The sequence below is a fragment of the Microcaecilia unicolor genome, chromosome 1, assembly GCF_901765095.1.
Source record: "Microcaecilia unicolor chromosome 1, aMicUni1.1, whole genome shotgun sequence".
Classification (NCBI taxonomy): domain Eukaryota; kingdom Metazoa; phylum Chordata; class Amphibia; order Gymnophiona; family Siphonopidae; genus Microcaecilia; species Microcaecilia unicolor.
Window position 1 is genome coordinate 709,617,795 of NC_044031.1, and position 13,727 is coordinate 709,631,521.

Genomic DNA, 13,727 nt, shown 5'->3' on the forward strand with positions numbered 1-13,727 from the left:
GTACCTACATTTAGATGTGGGTATTTACACCAGGTTTTCGGTGGCCTAAATGGCCACGCCAAAATGTAGGCGCATTCCCCAGCCATATGCGCTATTCTGTAAGCCACATCTAACTTTAGGCATGGTTTATAGAAAAGCATTAAGTGTTATTTTTGGACACACCTATTTTTTTCGACACCATTTACAGAATCTGGTCCTATTTGGATATATTTGAGTGTTCCCCTGTTTACTAAAGAGGACTTTAGCAGTTGCTTTTGTGAAGCGTTTTTCACTGAGATCTTTTTTCTCTATATGAGATTTTTTTTCAGCGATTGTTGGATTGATGATTTTACAGTTAATAGGAGAACACACGATGTAATCAGTATTAAATTTGAGTAGACATTAGTTTGGACATTCACCTTGCTCCAGTATTCACAGAACGAAACAATAAATTGCAAAGCATGGTGCAGACATGCAAGGCTAGCACGTGTCCAAATAAAACCAAAACAGAAAACATGAATCTATAGCCTTCTCTTGAAGCTGTCCTTCAAAGAAGGTAACATTCAGCACAGTACACACAAAAAAAAGAGGACAGAATGGGAAGACTTTGTAGAGAACAAATAAATGGAACCTGTTTTCATTTCTTTTAAAAAAGGCAAACATTAGCTATTAGCTTGTGTAGAGTATAATATTTGTTATATTAGTTGTTATAGCCCTTGAACATTAAAAGGTAGTTATTATCAATACATTTCTCAACAGAGCTTCTGTTTTGCCAAAATACTGTGTCAGGGGAACTATTCATTACATACAGGCATATTGATCAAAATGGCTGTTTGGTACATGATCTTAATGAGCAGATTGAATTTAGCAAGAATACCTGCTCATTAAGATCATGCTCCAAACAGCCATTTTGAGCCAGTTGCTTGTATGCAATATGTGAGTTCCCCTGACAACATTTTGGTGAAATAGGGGCGCCTGTTCAGAAATGTATTATGACCTACTACTACTACTATTTAGCATTTCTATAGCGCTACAAGGCATACGCAGCGCTGCACAAACATAGAAGAAAGACAGTCCCTGCTCAAAGAGCTTACAATCTAATAGACAAAAAATAAATAAAGTAAGCAAATCAAATCAATTAATGTGAACGGGAAGGAAGAGAGGAGGGTAGGTGGAGGCGAGTGGTTACAAGTGGTTACGAGTCAAAAGCAATGTTAAAGAGGTGGGCTTTCAGTCTAGATTTAAAGGTGGCCAAGGATGGGGCAAGACGTAGGGGCTCAGGAAGTTTATTCCAGGCGTAGGGTGCAGCGAGACAGAAGGCGCGAAGTCTGGAGTTGGCAGTAGTGGAGAAGGGAACAGATAAGAAGGATTTATCCATGGAGCGGAGTGCACGGGAAGGGGTGTAGGGAAGGACGAGTGTGGAGAGATACTGGGGAGCAGCAGAGTGAGTACATTTATAGGTTAGTAGAAGAAGTTTGAACAGGATGCGAAAACGGATAGGGAGCCAGTGAAGGGTCTTGAGGAGAGGGGTAGTATGAGTAAAGCAACCCTGGCGGAAGATGAGACGGGCAGCAGAGTTTTGAACCGACTGGAGAGGGGAGAGGTGACTAAGTGGGAGGCCAGCAAAAAGCAGATTGCAGTAGTCTAAACGAGAGGTGACAAGGGTGTGGATGAGGGTTTTGGTAGAGTGCTCGGAAAGAAAGGGGCAGATTTTACGGATGTTGTAAAGAAAGAAACGACAGGTCTTGGCAATCTGCTGGATATGAGCAGAGAAGGAGAGAGAAGAGTCAAAGATGACCCCAAGGTTTCGAGCTGAGGAGACAGGGAGAATGAGAGAGCCATCAACAGAAATAGAAAACGGGGGGAGCGGGGAGGTGGGTTTGGGGGGGAAAATGAGAAGCTCGGTTTTGGTCATATTTAATTTCAGGTGGTGTTGAGACATCCAGACAGCAATGTCAGACAAGCACGCTGAAACTTTGGTTTGGATGCAAGGTGAGATATCAGCGGTAGAAAGGTAGATTTGGGAGTCATCAGCATAGAGATGGTAGGAAAAGTCATGGGATGAGATTAATGAACCAAGGGAAGAAGTGTAGATAGAAAAGAGGAGGGGACCAAGAACAGAACCCTGAGGTACGCCGACAGGCAGAGGGATAGAAGTAGAAGAGGATCCACCAGAGTGAACAGAGTGAACCAGAGTGAACAGAGTGACCTCATGAATATACAGTGGATTTCATTCTGTATAAGTTAAGTGCTGGTGACTGATGATTTAATTTGATAAATATAAGATATAAAGCTAAGCACACATTTAGGGACCCTTTATCAAGTGGCAGTAAAAGGTAGCCTGCGATGGCGCCGCAGGGTAGGATTACTGCACGCCAAGGCCACCTTTTACAGCAGTGGACAAAAGTTTTTTTTAAAAAGGAGCAGTAAATGGCCTTGTGGAACATAAAAAAATTGTCATTACCATTTACTGCTGGAGCCCTTACTGCCTCTATTTAGGAGGCGGTGAGGGCTCCAGTGGTTATCGGGCAGTGTGTGGAGCTGCCGATTACCACCGGGCATGCCCACACCCTGCCCACCAGTGCTAGAAAATAAAAAAACATTTTCTAGCACCGGAAATGGCATGTGGAAGACCCAGAACTACTGCCAACAGGGCTGATTTGTTGCATGCAAATCTGGCAGTAGCCTTATAAGTACATAAGTACATAAGTAGTGCCATACTGGGAAAGACCAAAGGTCCATCTAGCCCAGCATCCTGTCACCGACAGTGGCCAATCCAGGTCAAGGGCACCTGGCACGCTCCCCAAACGTAAAAACATTCCAGACAAGTTATACCTAAAAATGAGGAATTTTTCCAGTCCATTTAATAGCGGTCTATGGACTTGTCCTTTAGGAATCTATCTAACCCCTTTTTAAACTCCGTCAAGCTAACCGCCCGTACCACGTTCTCCGGCAATGAATTCCAGAGTCTAATTACACGTTGGGTGAAGAAAAATTTTCTCCGATTCGTTTTAAATTTACCACACTGTAGCTTCAACTCATGCCCTCTAGTCCTAGTATTTTTGGATAGCGTGAACAGTCGCTTCACATCCACCCGATCCATTCCACTCATTATTTTATACACTTCTATCATATCTCCCCTCAGCCGTCTCTTCTCCAAGCTGAAAAGCCCTAGCCTTCTCAGCCTCTCTTCATAGGAAAGTCGTCCCATCCCCACTATCATTTTCGTCGCCCTTCGCTGTACCTTTTCCAATTCTACTATATCTTTTTTGAGATACGGAGACCAGTACTGAACACAATACTCCAGGTGCGGTCGCACCATGGAGCGATACAACGGCATTATAACATCCGCACACCTGGACTCCATACCCTTCCTAATAACACCCAACATTCTATTCGCTTTCCTAGCCGCAGCAGCACACTGAGCAGAAGGTTTCAGCGTATCATCGACGACGACACCCAGATCCCTTTCTTGATCCGTAACTCCTAACGCGGAACCTTGCAAGACGTAGCTATAATTCGGGTTCCTCTTACCCACATGCATCACTTTGCACTTGTCAACATTGAACTTCATCTGCCACTTGCACGCCCATTCTCCCAGTCTCGCAAGGTCCTCCTGTAATCGTTCACATTCCTCCTGCGACTTGACGACCCTGAATAATTTTGTGTCATCGGCGAATTTAATTACCTCACTAGTTATTCCCATCTCTAGGTCATTTATAAATACATTAAAAAGCAACGGACCCAGCACAGACCCCTGCGGGACCCCACTAACTACCCTCCTCCACTGAGAATACTGGCCACGCAATCCTACTCTCTGCTTCCTATCTTTCAACCAGTTCTTAATCCATAATAATACCCTACCTCCGATTCCATGACTCTGCAATTTCTTCAGGAGTCTTTCGTGCGGCACTTTGTCAAACGCCTCCTGAAAATCCAGATATACAATATCAACCGGCTCCCCATTGTCCACATGTTTGCTTACCCCCTCAAAAAAATGCATTAGATTGGTGAGGCAAGACTTCCCTTCACTAAATCCGTGCTGACTTTGTCTCATCAGTCCATGTTTTTGTATATGCTCTGCAATTTTATTCTTAATAATAGCCTCCACCATCTTGCCCGGCACCGACGTCAGACTCACCGGTCTATAATTTCCCGGATCTCCTCTGGAACCTTTCTTAAAAATCGGAGTAACATTGGCTACCCTCCAGTCTTCCGGTATTACACTCGATTTTAGGGACAGATTGCATATTTCTAACAGTAGCTCCGCAAGTTCATTTTTTAGTTCTATTAATACTCTGGGATGAATACCATCAGGTCCCGGTGATTTACTACTCTTCAGCTTGCTGAATTGACCCATTACATCCTCCAAGGTTACAGAGAATTTGTTTAGTTTCTCCGACTCCCCCGCTTCAAATATTCTTTCCGGCACCGGTGTCCCCCCCAAATCCTCCTCGGTGAAGACCGAAGCAAAGAATTCATTTAATTTCTCCGCTACGGCTTTGTCCTCCTTGATCGCCCCTTTAACACCATTTTCGTCCAGCGGCCCAACCGACTCTTTGGCCGGTTTCCTGCTTTTAATGTATCTAAAAAAGTTTTTACTATGTATTTTTGCTTCCAACGCTAATTTCTTCTCAAAGTCCTTTTTTGCCCTCCTTATCTCCGCTTTGCATTTGGCTTGGCATTCCTTATGATCTATCCTGTTACTTTCAGTTGGTTCTCTTCTCCACTTTCTGAAGGATTGTTTTTTGGCTCTAATGATTTCCTTTATCTTACTGTTTAGCCACGCCGGCTGACGTTTAGTCTTTTTTCCCTTTTTTCTAATACGTGGAATATATTTGTCCTGAACCTCCAGGATGGTGTTTTTAAACAGCATCCACGCCTGATGCAAGTTTTTTACTCTGCGAGCTGCTCCTTTCAGTCTTTTTTTCACCATTTTTCTCATTTTGTCGTAATCACCTTTTCTATAGTTAAACGCTAGCGTACTTGATTTCCTAGTTTCACTTCCTTCAATGCCAATATCAAAACCGATCATATTATGATCACTGTTATCAAGCGGCCCTCGTATCGTTACCCCCTGCACTAGATCATGAGCACCACTAAGGACTAAGTCTAGTATTTTTCCTTCTCTTGTCGGCTCCTGAACTAGCTGTTCCATGAAGCTGTCCTTGATTTCATCAAGAAATCTTATGTCCCTTGCGTGTACAGATGTTACATTAACCCAGTCTATATGCGGGTAATTGAAATCCCCCATTATTATTGTGTTGCCCAGTTTGTTTGCGTCCCTGATTTCCTTTAACATTTCCGCATCCGTCTGTTCGTCCTGGCCAGGCGGACGGTAGTACACTCCTATCACTATCCTTTTCCCCTTTGCACATGGAATTTCAATCCACAGTGATTCCAAGGAGTGTTTTGCTTCCTGCAGAATTTTCAATCTATTTGATTCAAGGCTCTCGTTAATATACAATGCTACCCCTCCACCAATCCGATTCACCCTATCACTACGATATAATTTGTACCCCGGTATGACAGTGTCCCACTGGTTATCCTCCTTCCACCAGGTCTCAGAGATGCCTATTATATCTAATTTTTCATTTAGTGCAATATATTCTAACTCCCCCATCTTATTTCTTAGGCTCCTGGCATTCGCATATAGACATTTCAAACTATGTTTGTTGTTCCTAAGTACATCATGCTTAGTACTTGACAGTATTAATTGGCAATCTTTTGTCTGATTTTTATTGTTATTTAAAGATACCCGATCTACTACAATCTCTTTTGCAACCTCACTATCAGGATACTCTATCTTCCCTGTTATGGTGATATCTTTGAAAGATACCTTATCCCGAACCATGCTCTTTTGAGCGACTGTCGGCCTTCCCCCCATTTCTAGTTTAAAAGCTGCTCTATCTCCTTCTTAAACGCCGATGCCAGCAGCCTGGTCCCACTCTGGTTAAGATGGAGCCCATCCTTTCGGAATAGGCTCCCCCTTCCCCAGAATGTTGCCCAGTTCCTAACAAATCTAAAGCCCTCCTCCCTGCACCATCGTCTCATCCACGCATTGAGACTCTGGAGCTCTGCCTGTCTCTTGGGCCCTGCGCGTGGCACAGGTAGCATTTCAGAAAATGCTACCCTGGAGGATCTGGATTTCAGCTTTCTACCTAAGAGCCTAAATTTTGCTTCCAGAACCTCTCTCCCACATTTTCCTATGTCATTGGTACCCACATGTACCAAGACAGCGGACTCCTCCCCAGCACTATCTAGAATCCTTACTGCCTCTTTGTAAAAGGGCTCCTTAGTAATGAACAGTATAAACCATGAAAATTGGGAGCAGTTTTATATCTCATTAGTGAGAAAAAAAAAAGAAACACTATCATCATCGGGGTAAAGATATCAAACCCTCCTGTCCAATGCAACCAGTGGATGCTTCTGGCTGGGCGATAACAGCCAAGCCCTGGAGTGAGATTCAGGCAGCAATCTGGGAGGCTGAACAGACATGAGTAAGTCCAGGGTATTTAGGATTTTGGCTGCAATGATCTTCAAGATTAAAGGAGCAAGACATGCAAACTGTTGATACTTGAAATACCTATGGCCATTCAGATTAGAGTGATCTGCATAGTGGAGGGATATGCAAATTTCTGATTTCTGCTAAGAAGTTAAAAGCACATATCACTACCCTGATAAGTAGTAATAAAATTTAAAACTAAGAGACAGAGAAAGTAAAAGAGAAAGAGAAGGGGATAGGGAAATAAGATTAAGAGAAGGCATTCAGAGTGGAATTCACTGGGCAGCTCTTTTCTCACACTTAGCTAAAAGTGTAGGCTTTACTTAGTAACATGGCTGGGCAGCAAAGAAAAGGTTACAGAAGAAAGAAAGGTGTGTCTTTTCTCTGCCCTTTTTTTGGTGTTTGAAGTTAGGTTCTATGGCTGAATAAAAAGTGTTGTTTTCCAAGCTGAGCATGTGGTTAAGTACTATATTCTGGCCACTCCTCGTACTTATGTACTTATGTACTTACTAAGGTATGCTCACATTTGTGGTATCTGCAGAACATGAAAAGCATTGCAAGCAATTTAAGTAAAACCCAGACTGGCTTAATCTGTCCTCCTTTTTCTGGAGCCATATGATAACCCTAAAAAGGGGTCCCAATGTGGAATGAAAGAAACAAATATCCACATCAGACAATATAGAAACAATACCATGTTAAGAAAAACAAAAAATGATCCCCCCCAAGAAATAACACATAGAATCAGGACTTTTTTTGAGGGGGTACCTGGGGGTACTGAGTACCGGCACCTTTTCAATTGTCTGCTAAAATTGACCCATGGACCCCAAGTTTTAATACAAGAGCTCAGGCTCTACACACCAATTTTGGCTTGTTATAGATTCTGTGACTGGTTGCAAGGGGTCTGGCTATTGTGGGGTGGGTCCCTCAGTGATCACCCCACCCTTGAAGGGTGGCCTAGCATTTGAGTACCGGCACCTTTTTTGCTAGAGAAAACACACTGCATAGAATCAATCACTATATTACTAGAATGTCAATTAAAAAGAGACCAATAAAATGGCTTCCTCAGATACACAAAGCCTCCAGAATCCCTTCATGTGCAAATACATCCCTCAGAGATAACCACTATCAAAGTGGATGGGGAAAGCAGCTGACTGCACAGGACATCAGGAGGAAGGTAGAGGCCAACCTGTATTTCCAACAGAGAGTAGATGGGCCACTTTCCCCCACATCCCCTAAAAGTACCTTTTTCCTATAGTCACTGCAGCAAAGACTTAAATTTGAGGATAGAAAAAAAAGGAAAAAAGCATTATTATATCACATTGTAAGTGAACACATTTCAAGTTGTTATTCCTAGTGAATTTCCAGGAAAAGATGTGCAGGGCACACACAGGACTAGGAGCAAGCTAGGCAGTGATGCCACTCTGTATTGTGACCTCACCATTATCCTCTGCTCATTACTCTATCCCAGGCACTCAATGTCAGTTTTTCTTTCATCTCTCTCCTCCTGTTTTTTTTTTCATGCCTCTCATTTCTATGTGTCAGACATCGATCTTTCCCTTTCCATTTAATTTTAGTTTTAATTCTCTCTCTCTCAAAGCAAAATATTACGCTATCCTCTTGCTCCCTTTGTCCTTCTTTCAGTTCTATGTTTCACTTAGTACCCCTTGTCAATTTCCAGAAATGGATGTACTGGGTATACACAGGGCTAGCAGCCAGCTAGGCAATGTGACCATACCATTGCTATGACCCAGGTACTCTAAGATAGTTTCTCTTTCATCTTTTGCCCCTTTATTTCTTTAAAACCTCACCTATGTTTGTGTCAGTCTCCTTTTCCATTTCATTTTAGTTTTAACTCTCTCTTACAGCATAATATTACCCTATCCTCTTGTTCCTTTTGGCTTTCAGATCTATGTCCCATTCCTGGTATAGACTGATGGCTGCTACAGTCCAGTTGTGCATTGAGATTATCAAGCAGATATTTAAAAACAGATTTCAACTATTTTATTCATGAATCGCTCCCATCCAAGATTATTATTTGGACGGTTAAATTACTACTACTACCACTACTACTACTACTACTTATCGTTTCTATAGCACTACTAAACATATGCAGCACTGTACTTAGCTGGCTAAGTGCTAATATTTAATGCAAGATAACCAGTTATTTCTGCTGAATATTAGCACAGTGCATAGCAGCTAACCGGCTATACTATGCCATATAGCCGGCTATCCATGAATATAGTCAAGTGCTGGCTGGCTAAGTTTAGAGGGCAAATCGTATCACAAAAATAGCCCTTTGCCCACTATTAACTTACCCGGCCAGCAGTGAATATTCACATACCTGGTTAAGTTAGCACAGCCATAAAAACCTTGGATATTCAATGTCGGTCACCGGAAATGGTCTGGCATTGAATATCTGGGGTCAGCACCGGTGACTACAGCTAACCACACTGCCCACTGCCAGCTGAATATTGGGGGGAAAAAAGACCAGAAAAACACCATCTAAACTTGTAAAAATGAAAGGTATTATCCCAACAGCAAATGTATGGCATATGAATGGACTTTTAGAGCTGGAAACCTTTGAAAGAGCTGTTTCAGTTGATATTTCATGCACACGTAAAATGAAGTGTCATTCATGACATGAGGCCAGGTTCAGATTTTTTGTGTAAGCACACATTTTCTATAGAGAAAGGAGCTGCAGTACACCTCTGCCACATAGAAAAGATCCCTAGCACCTATCTTCCACACAGAGAGGACTGGTAGTACATATCTTCCACACATAAAGGAATTGTAACCTGCAATGATGCCTGGATTGAGTTCACAATGAATACTGATGCATTGTTTATTTTCTATTATATTTAATTAACATAAGGCTATAGCTATTGCCAGGACTGGCCATAGCAGTTCCAGGGCCATGTGTGGACCAGTATGGTGGGGTCCCTCCACCCAGCACTGACAATCTGTCTTGCCGTGCTAGACCCTGCCCTCTTACCACCTGGCACTCATGGTCTGCCTCACCGTGCCTGACCCCCTCCCCTCCACTCTACTTATACTCAGTTTTCATGAATCTGAGAATGCGCAGGGGAAGTCCCCACCACATGCATTCTCGGTTTTCGTGCATGTATGAGGAAAACAGAGTATGCACGAGGGGTGCGGCACAAGAATGTCCCATGGAAAACACTGCCAACTGCAAGCCAGGGTGCAGGATTGTGCTGCCACCCCTGTCCCCCCTGCTTAAGGCTGGCTCCAGTTGCTGCAGTTGCACACCTTATATACAGTAGAGAAACTTTAATCTGTAAATTTATTATCTGGGAAAAATTATACACACTGCTATTTAAACGCTGCTGCCAGTGTTGACTTTCAACACTGACCATGGTGTTCAAATTTATATCTGCATATTCGGCTATCCAGATACCAGCGCTAAATATCTAGGTATAAGGTGGAAGCCAGAAGTTATCAGGTATCACGATATTCAGTGCATTACCTAGTTCACTACCCAGACAAGTTAGGACAGCTATTTTGTTATTCTATGCTGTCTGGACAGTTATCCAGGTTTGGGCACTTAATATTGGTGGTACCCAAATAACTTCGGCTCTGCTTTAGCACTATACTTGGACCACTCAGCACTACTTAGATAGTGCTGAGGCTGTTGGTCATGATTTTCAGCAGCCTTATCTGCCCAGTGAGCAGTACTTCTCTGGAGAGCACCCAGATAACTAGCTCTGAATATCAATCCCATAGCCTCCAGGGTGTTTCCATATTGAGAAAAACTTCTTTTGTCCATAATTTGATACCAGCTTTTGCCTCTCACCTCTACATTTTCCATGGATGCATTTTTTTCTCCACCCAAACACTCCCTCCCTATAGCCTAACCTGATACCCCTCCCAAATCCAACCATAGTAGAGTGGCCTAGTAGCTAGAGTACCAGTCTTGACATCTAGAGGTGGCCAGTTCAAATCCCACTGCTGCTCCTTGTGGTCTAGGGAAGTCACTTTACTCTCCATTGCCTCAGGTATAAACTTACTTTGAGCCCACCAGGGACAGGGAAACACCCAGTGTATCTGAAGGTAACTGACCTTGGGCTACTACTGAAAAGGTGTGAGCAAAATCCCAATAAATATTCTTTGGTGTGTCTTATTTTTCCTTTCGTGTGGATCACATTTTCAGCTGAACTGTTTGAATCATCCTGTGCTCCAAAGATTATCTTCCCACAAGTGGGAAAAGCATGATGAAATAGGTTTAACAAGTGACAAGCAGGTGTCTGGTTGGTCTGCTGTGGAGTCCTATTATCTGGAAATGTCTATTAATCAGAATGGCTTTGGTCCTGACTATTCCAGATATATAGGGATGTGCATTTATTTTGAAATAAAATGAAAAATACAAAGAAATGGGCTTATTTTGCTTTAGTTTGTTTTAAAATGAACTAAAAAATAATAAAATGGAATCCAGCAAAAAAAAAAAAAAGCATAACCCAAAAAACCCCAAAACAAAACAAAAAAACGAAATGAAATGAAAACAGTGTACATATTATTCTTTTTTAAAAGACATTTAAAAAAAGATATTTTTAAAATATATTTCCTGTAAAACAGATTGGAGTTCCATGATTATTCCTACCTGATCAATTAGTTGGGTGTAAAGTTCATGGCAATTATCAAATATATACTTGTAAGTGGAGTCTAGGCAGGCTCGAACGCAGTCTTTTACAACTGTGCTGGCTCTGGGTGGACTTTGTAATTCTAGAACCTAGTGGAGAAAACACAGGATATGTCCACATAATCAGGAAACTGAAAGAAGCATCTCTTCATTGACACTTCAGAACACTTGCCCATCACCTGGAAGAAGTTTTGGCGACTATGAACATTAATGAGCACATAGGTATCTAATCAGTGAATAATCTGTGTGTAACGCTGGATTGGCATAGCAGTGAGGAACATAAAAAGAGAGAAACATAACAGATATTTTCTTCCAGAGTGCTTGGCTTGCTCTCAGGAAGGTGGGGAATAAATGTATTTCACGGAAAAGATGAAGGACTCCACTACCATATTCACATTCAGCTCGATATTCAGTGTTTTATTTTCTTTTGCTATTCTGACATCTTTGGGCTGAAGAACTGTTCTGGCACCCAAGGCTCCTTCAGATAACGTCACCTCAGAGGGTGCCTGCATTTCCCTGGTAAGACTATGGAGAACATCTTTAATTACTGCTAAAATATGCACTGAGGGAAACATGTTTATAATGTTTATCTAAGATTGCAAGTAATAAACTTCATTTATGGTTGAAACTGTATTTGAGTATCAGCTACTCACAATGTGACCGTAATCGTGAAGGATATTCTATATAGTAATATAGGTGCAATCAACATTAGAAGAGGAGCACCTTTTGGAGGGCAATTTTCAAAGTCATTTCCATGGTTAATCAGTGTTTTAGTGTGAGAATGGGCTATTTGAACATTCAAACACCATCACTGCCGGTTTTAGGCAGACTGGGGCCCTGGGCAGAAATTAAGGAAGGGGCTCTCTCCCCATACTCTCCACCCACCACTGCTTCACACATAAAACACAGACAGGCCTTCACCAAATACAGAACAATGGATCAAGAAATTAGAAAAATAGAAATATGACTACCAAAACTGAAACAGGACAAGTACTGAAACACTGAAGAAATAAAAATAGAAATGCGCTTCCTTTTGTATTGAACACAGTTGGTAGCACCACTACGGGGGGGGGGGGGGGGGGGGGGGGGGGGGGCTGCAATGGACTGCATTAGTGGATTATAGCCCACTTAGTTATGTTTAAACATAAGAAATCTGCATGAAACATGTTCAAAACAGAATAACCAATTTGTGCATCTAAAGGCAGATTACAACAACAGTTAAGATGAGCCCATCAAGAAACAGGATATCCTTCACTGAAATTTGGCCATCTGTATTGTATAGAACAGTGTAGAAAAATGAGCACAAAATACAGAGGGGACCTTTTGCAAAGGCACACTGAAAAATGGCCTGCAGTAGTGTAGACGCTGTTTTGGGAACACACAGAATCATTTTTCAGCGCACCTGTAAATAATGCCTTTTTTATATTTTTGCCGAAAATGGATGTGCAGTAAAATGAAAATTGCCGCCCATCCATTTTGGGTCTGAGACCTTACCACCAGTCATTGACCTAGCAGTAATGTCTCACGCGGAAACCGGGCGGTAATGACCTATGTGCGTCAAATGCCACTTGGCGCATGTCCCAGGGGCGTAGCTACGGGTGCCCACCCTATCTCGGTTCAGGCCCACCCACTTTGTCCTAATCCTCCAATCAGGAGGATCTTCTAGGTGCTAGAAGTCGCTTGTCAGTTCTGCTGCTGCACAGCTACATAAATTTAGGCAGCCGGCACTGGCAGCAAAAACAGACAGCAGCTCTCCTACCTGCGGTAACTGCCTTCATTTTTTTTAGTGAGAATCCGGGTCGGAATGGAAGTCGGCCATTCTAGCTCCACTGCTGCAGTTCTATGTTCTCACTCCGAGCTGGCCTGCAGTCTATTATACTTTCTAAAGCTAAGGATTGTGGATGTGGTTTATAAGTAACATTTGTGCGTGCTCACCATTGCCACTCACATGTTGGTACACAGGCTGTTCCGACCATTGGTCTCAGGGCGCCTGGCTTGCTTCCCCCCTCCGTACTCCCATGGCATGCACAGAAAAAATCTGACGCTGCAGTGCTGCAGCTTGGCTGGCCGGGTGTCCTCCACCATGCCAGCAGTAGCTGGAGAAGTTATTGGGTCCTCGCTGGCTCGCTCGATCAGCCTTGAGTTGAGCCCTTTCCCCCTCAGGCCTCAGCCCTCCCCCACGGCCACAGTCACAGGAGCTAGCAGCATACGGAGCACAATCTGCACACTGAGTGTATGGTGTGCATAAGAAATTGGAAAACTCAAGCCCAACTGCCCAGGTACAATAATGTTATTTTTTTTAAAATATATTATGTACAGTGTGTGGTGGGCTTCTGGGTGGGGGTGGAAAAAAAGTTTCTTCTAGGCAGTGAAGGGGCAGGGCCCACCTTCACCTAGAAACCCACCAACAATAAATTTTAATATAGGTGGGTTTCTGGGTCGGGGTGGGCTCAGTGCCCAGTTAAAATAAAAAAAAAAGGTGGTATATTTAATAAAGGTGAGTTTCTGGGTAGGGGTGGGCTCTACAGTGCCCAAGTTAAAATAAATAAAAAAAGGTTTTATATTTAATGTAGGCAGGTTTCTGGGTGG

At 42.8% G+C, this 13,727-nt stretch overlaps 1 protein-coding gene across 5 annotated transcripts in view; it reads right to left on the reverse strand.

Annotated features, from left to right (window-relative positions):
* Positions 1-13,727, reverse strand: part of UNC13C (unc-13 homolog C) — a 921,443-nt gene that overhangs the window by 274,083 nt on the left and 633,633 nt on the right. For all 5 annotated transcript variants that reach the window (XM_030189213.1, XM_030189208.1, XM_030189204.1 and 2 more), the window contains one exon: positions 11,100-11,228. In XM_030189213.1, coding sequence (XP_030045073.1) covers positions 11,100-11,228 — 129 coding nt within the window. The remainder of the gene's footprint in view (positions 1-11,099; positions 11,229-13,727) is intronic.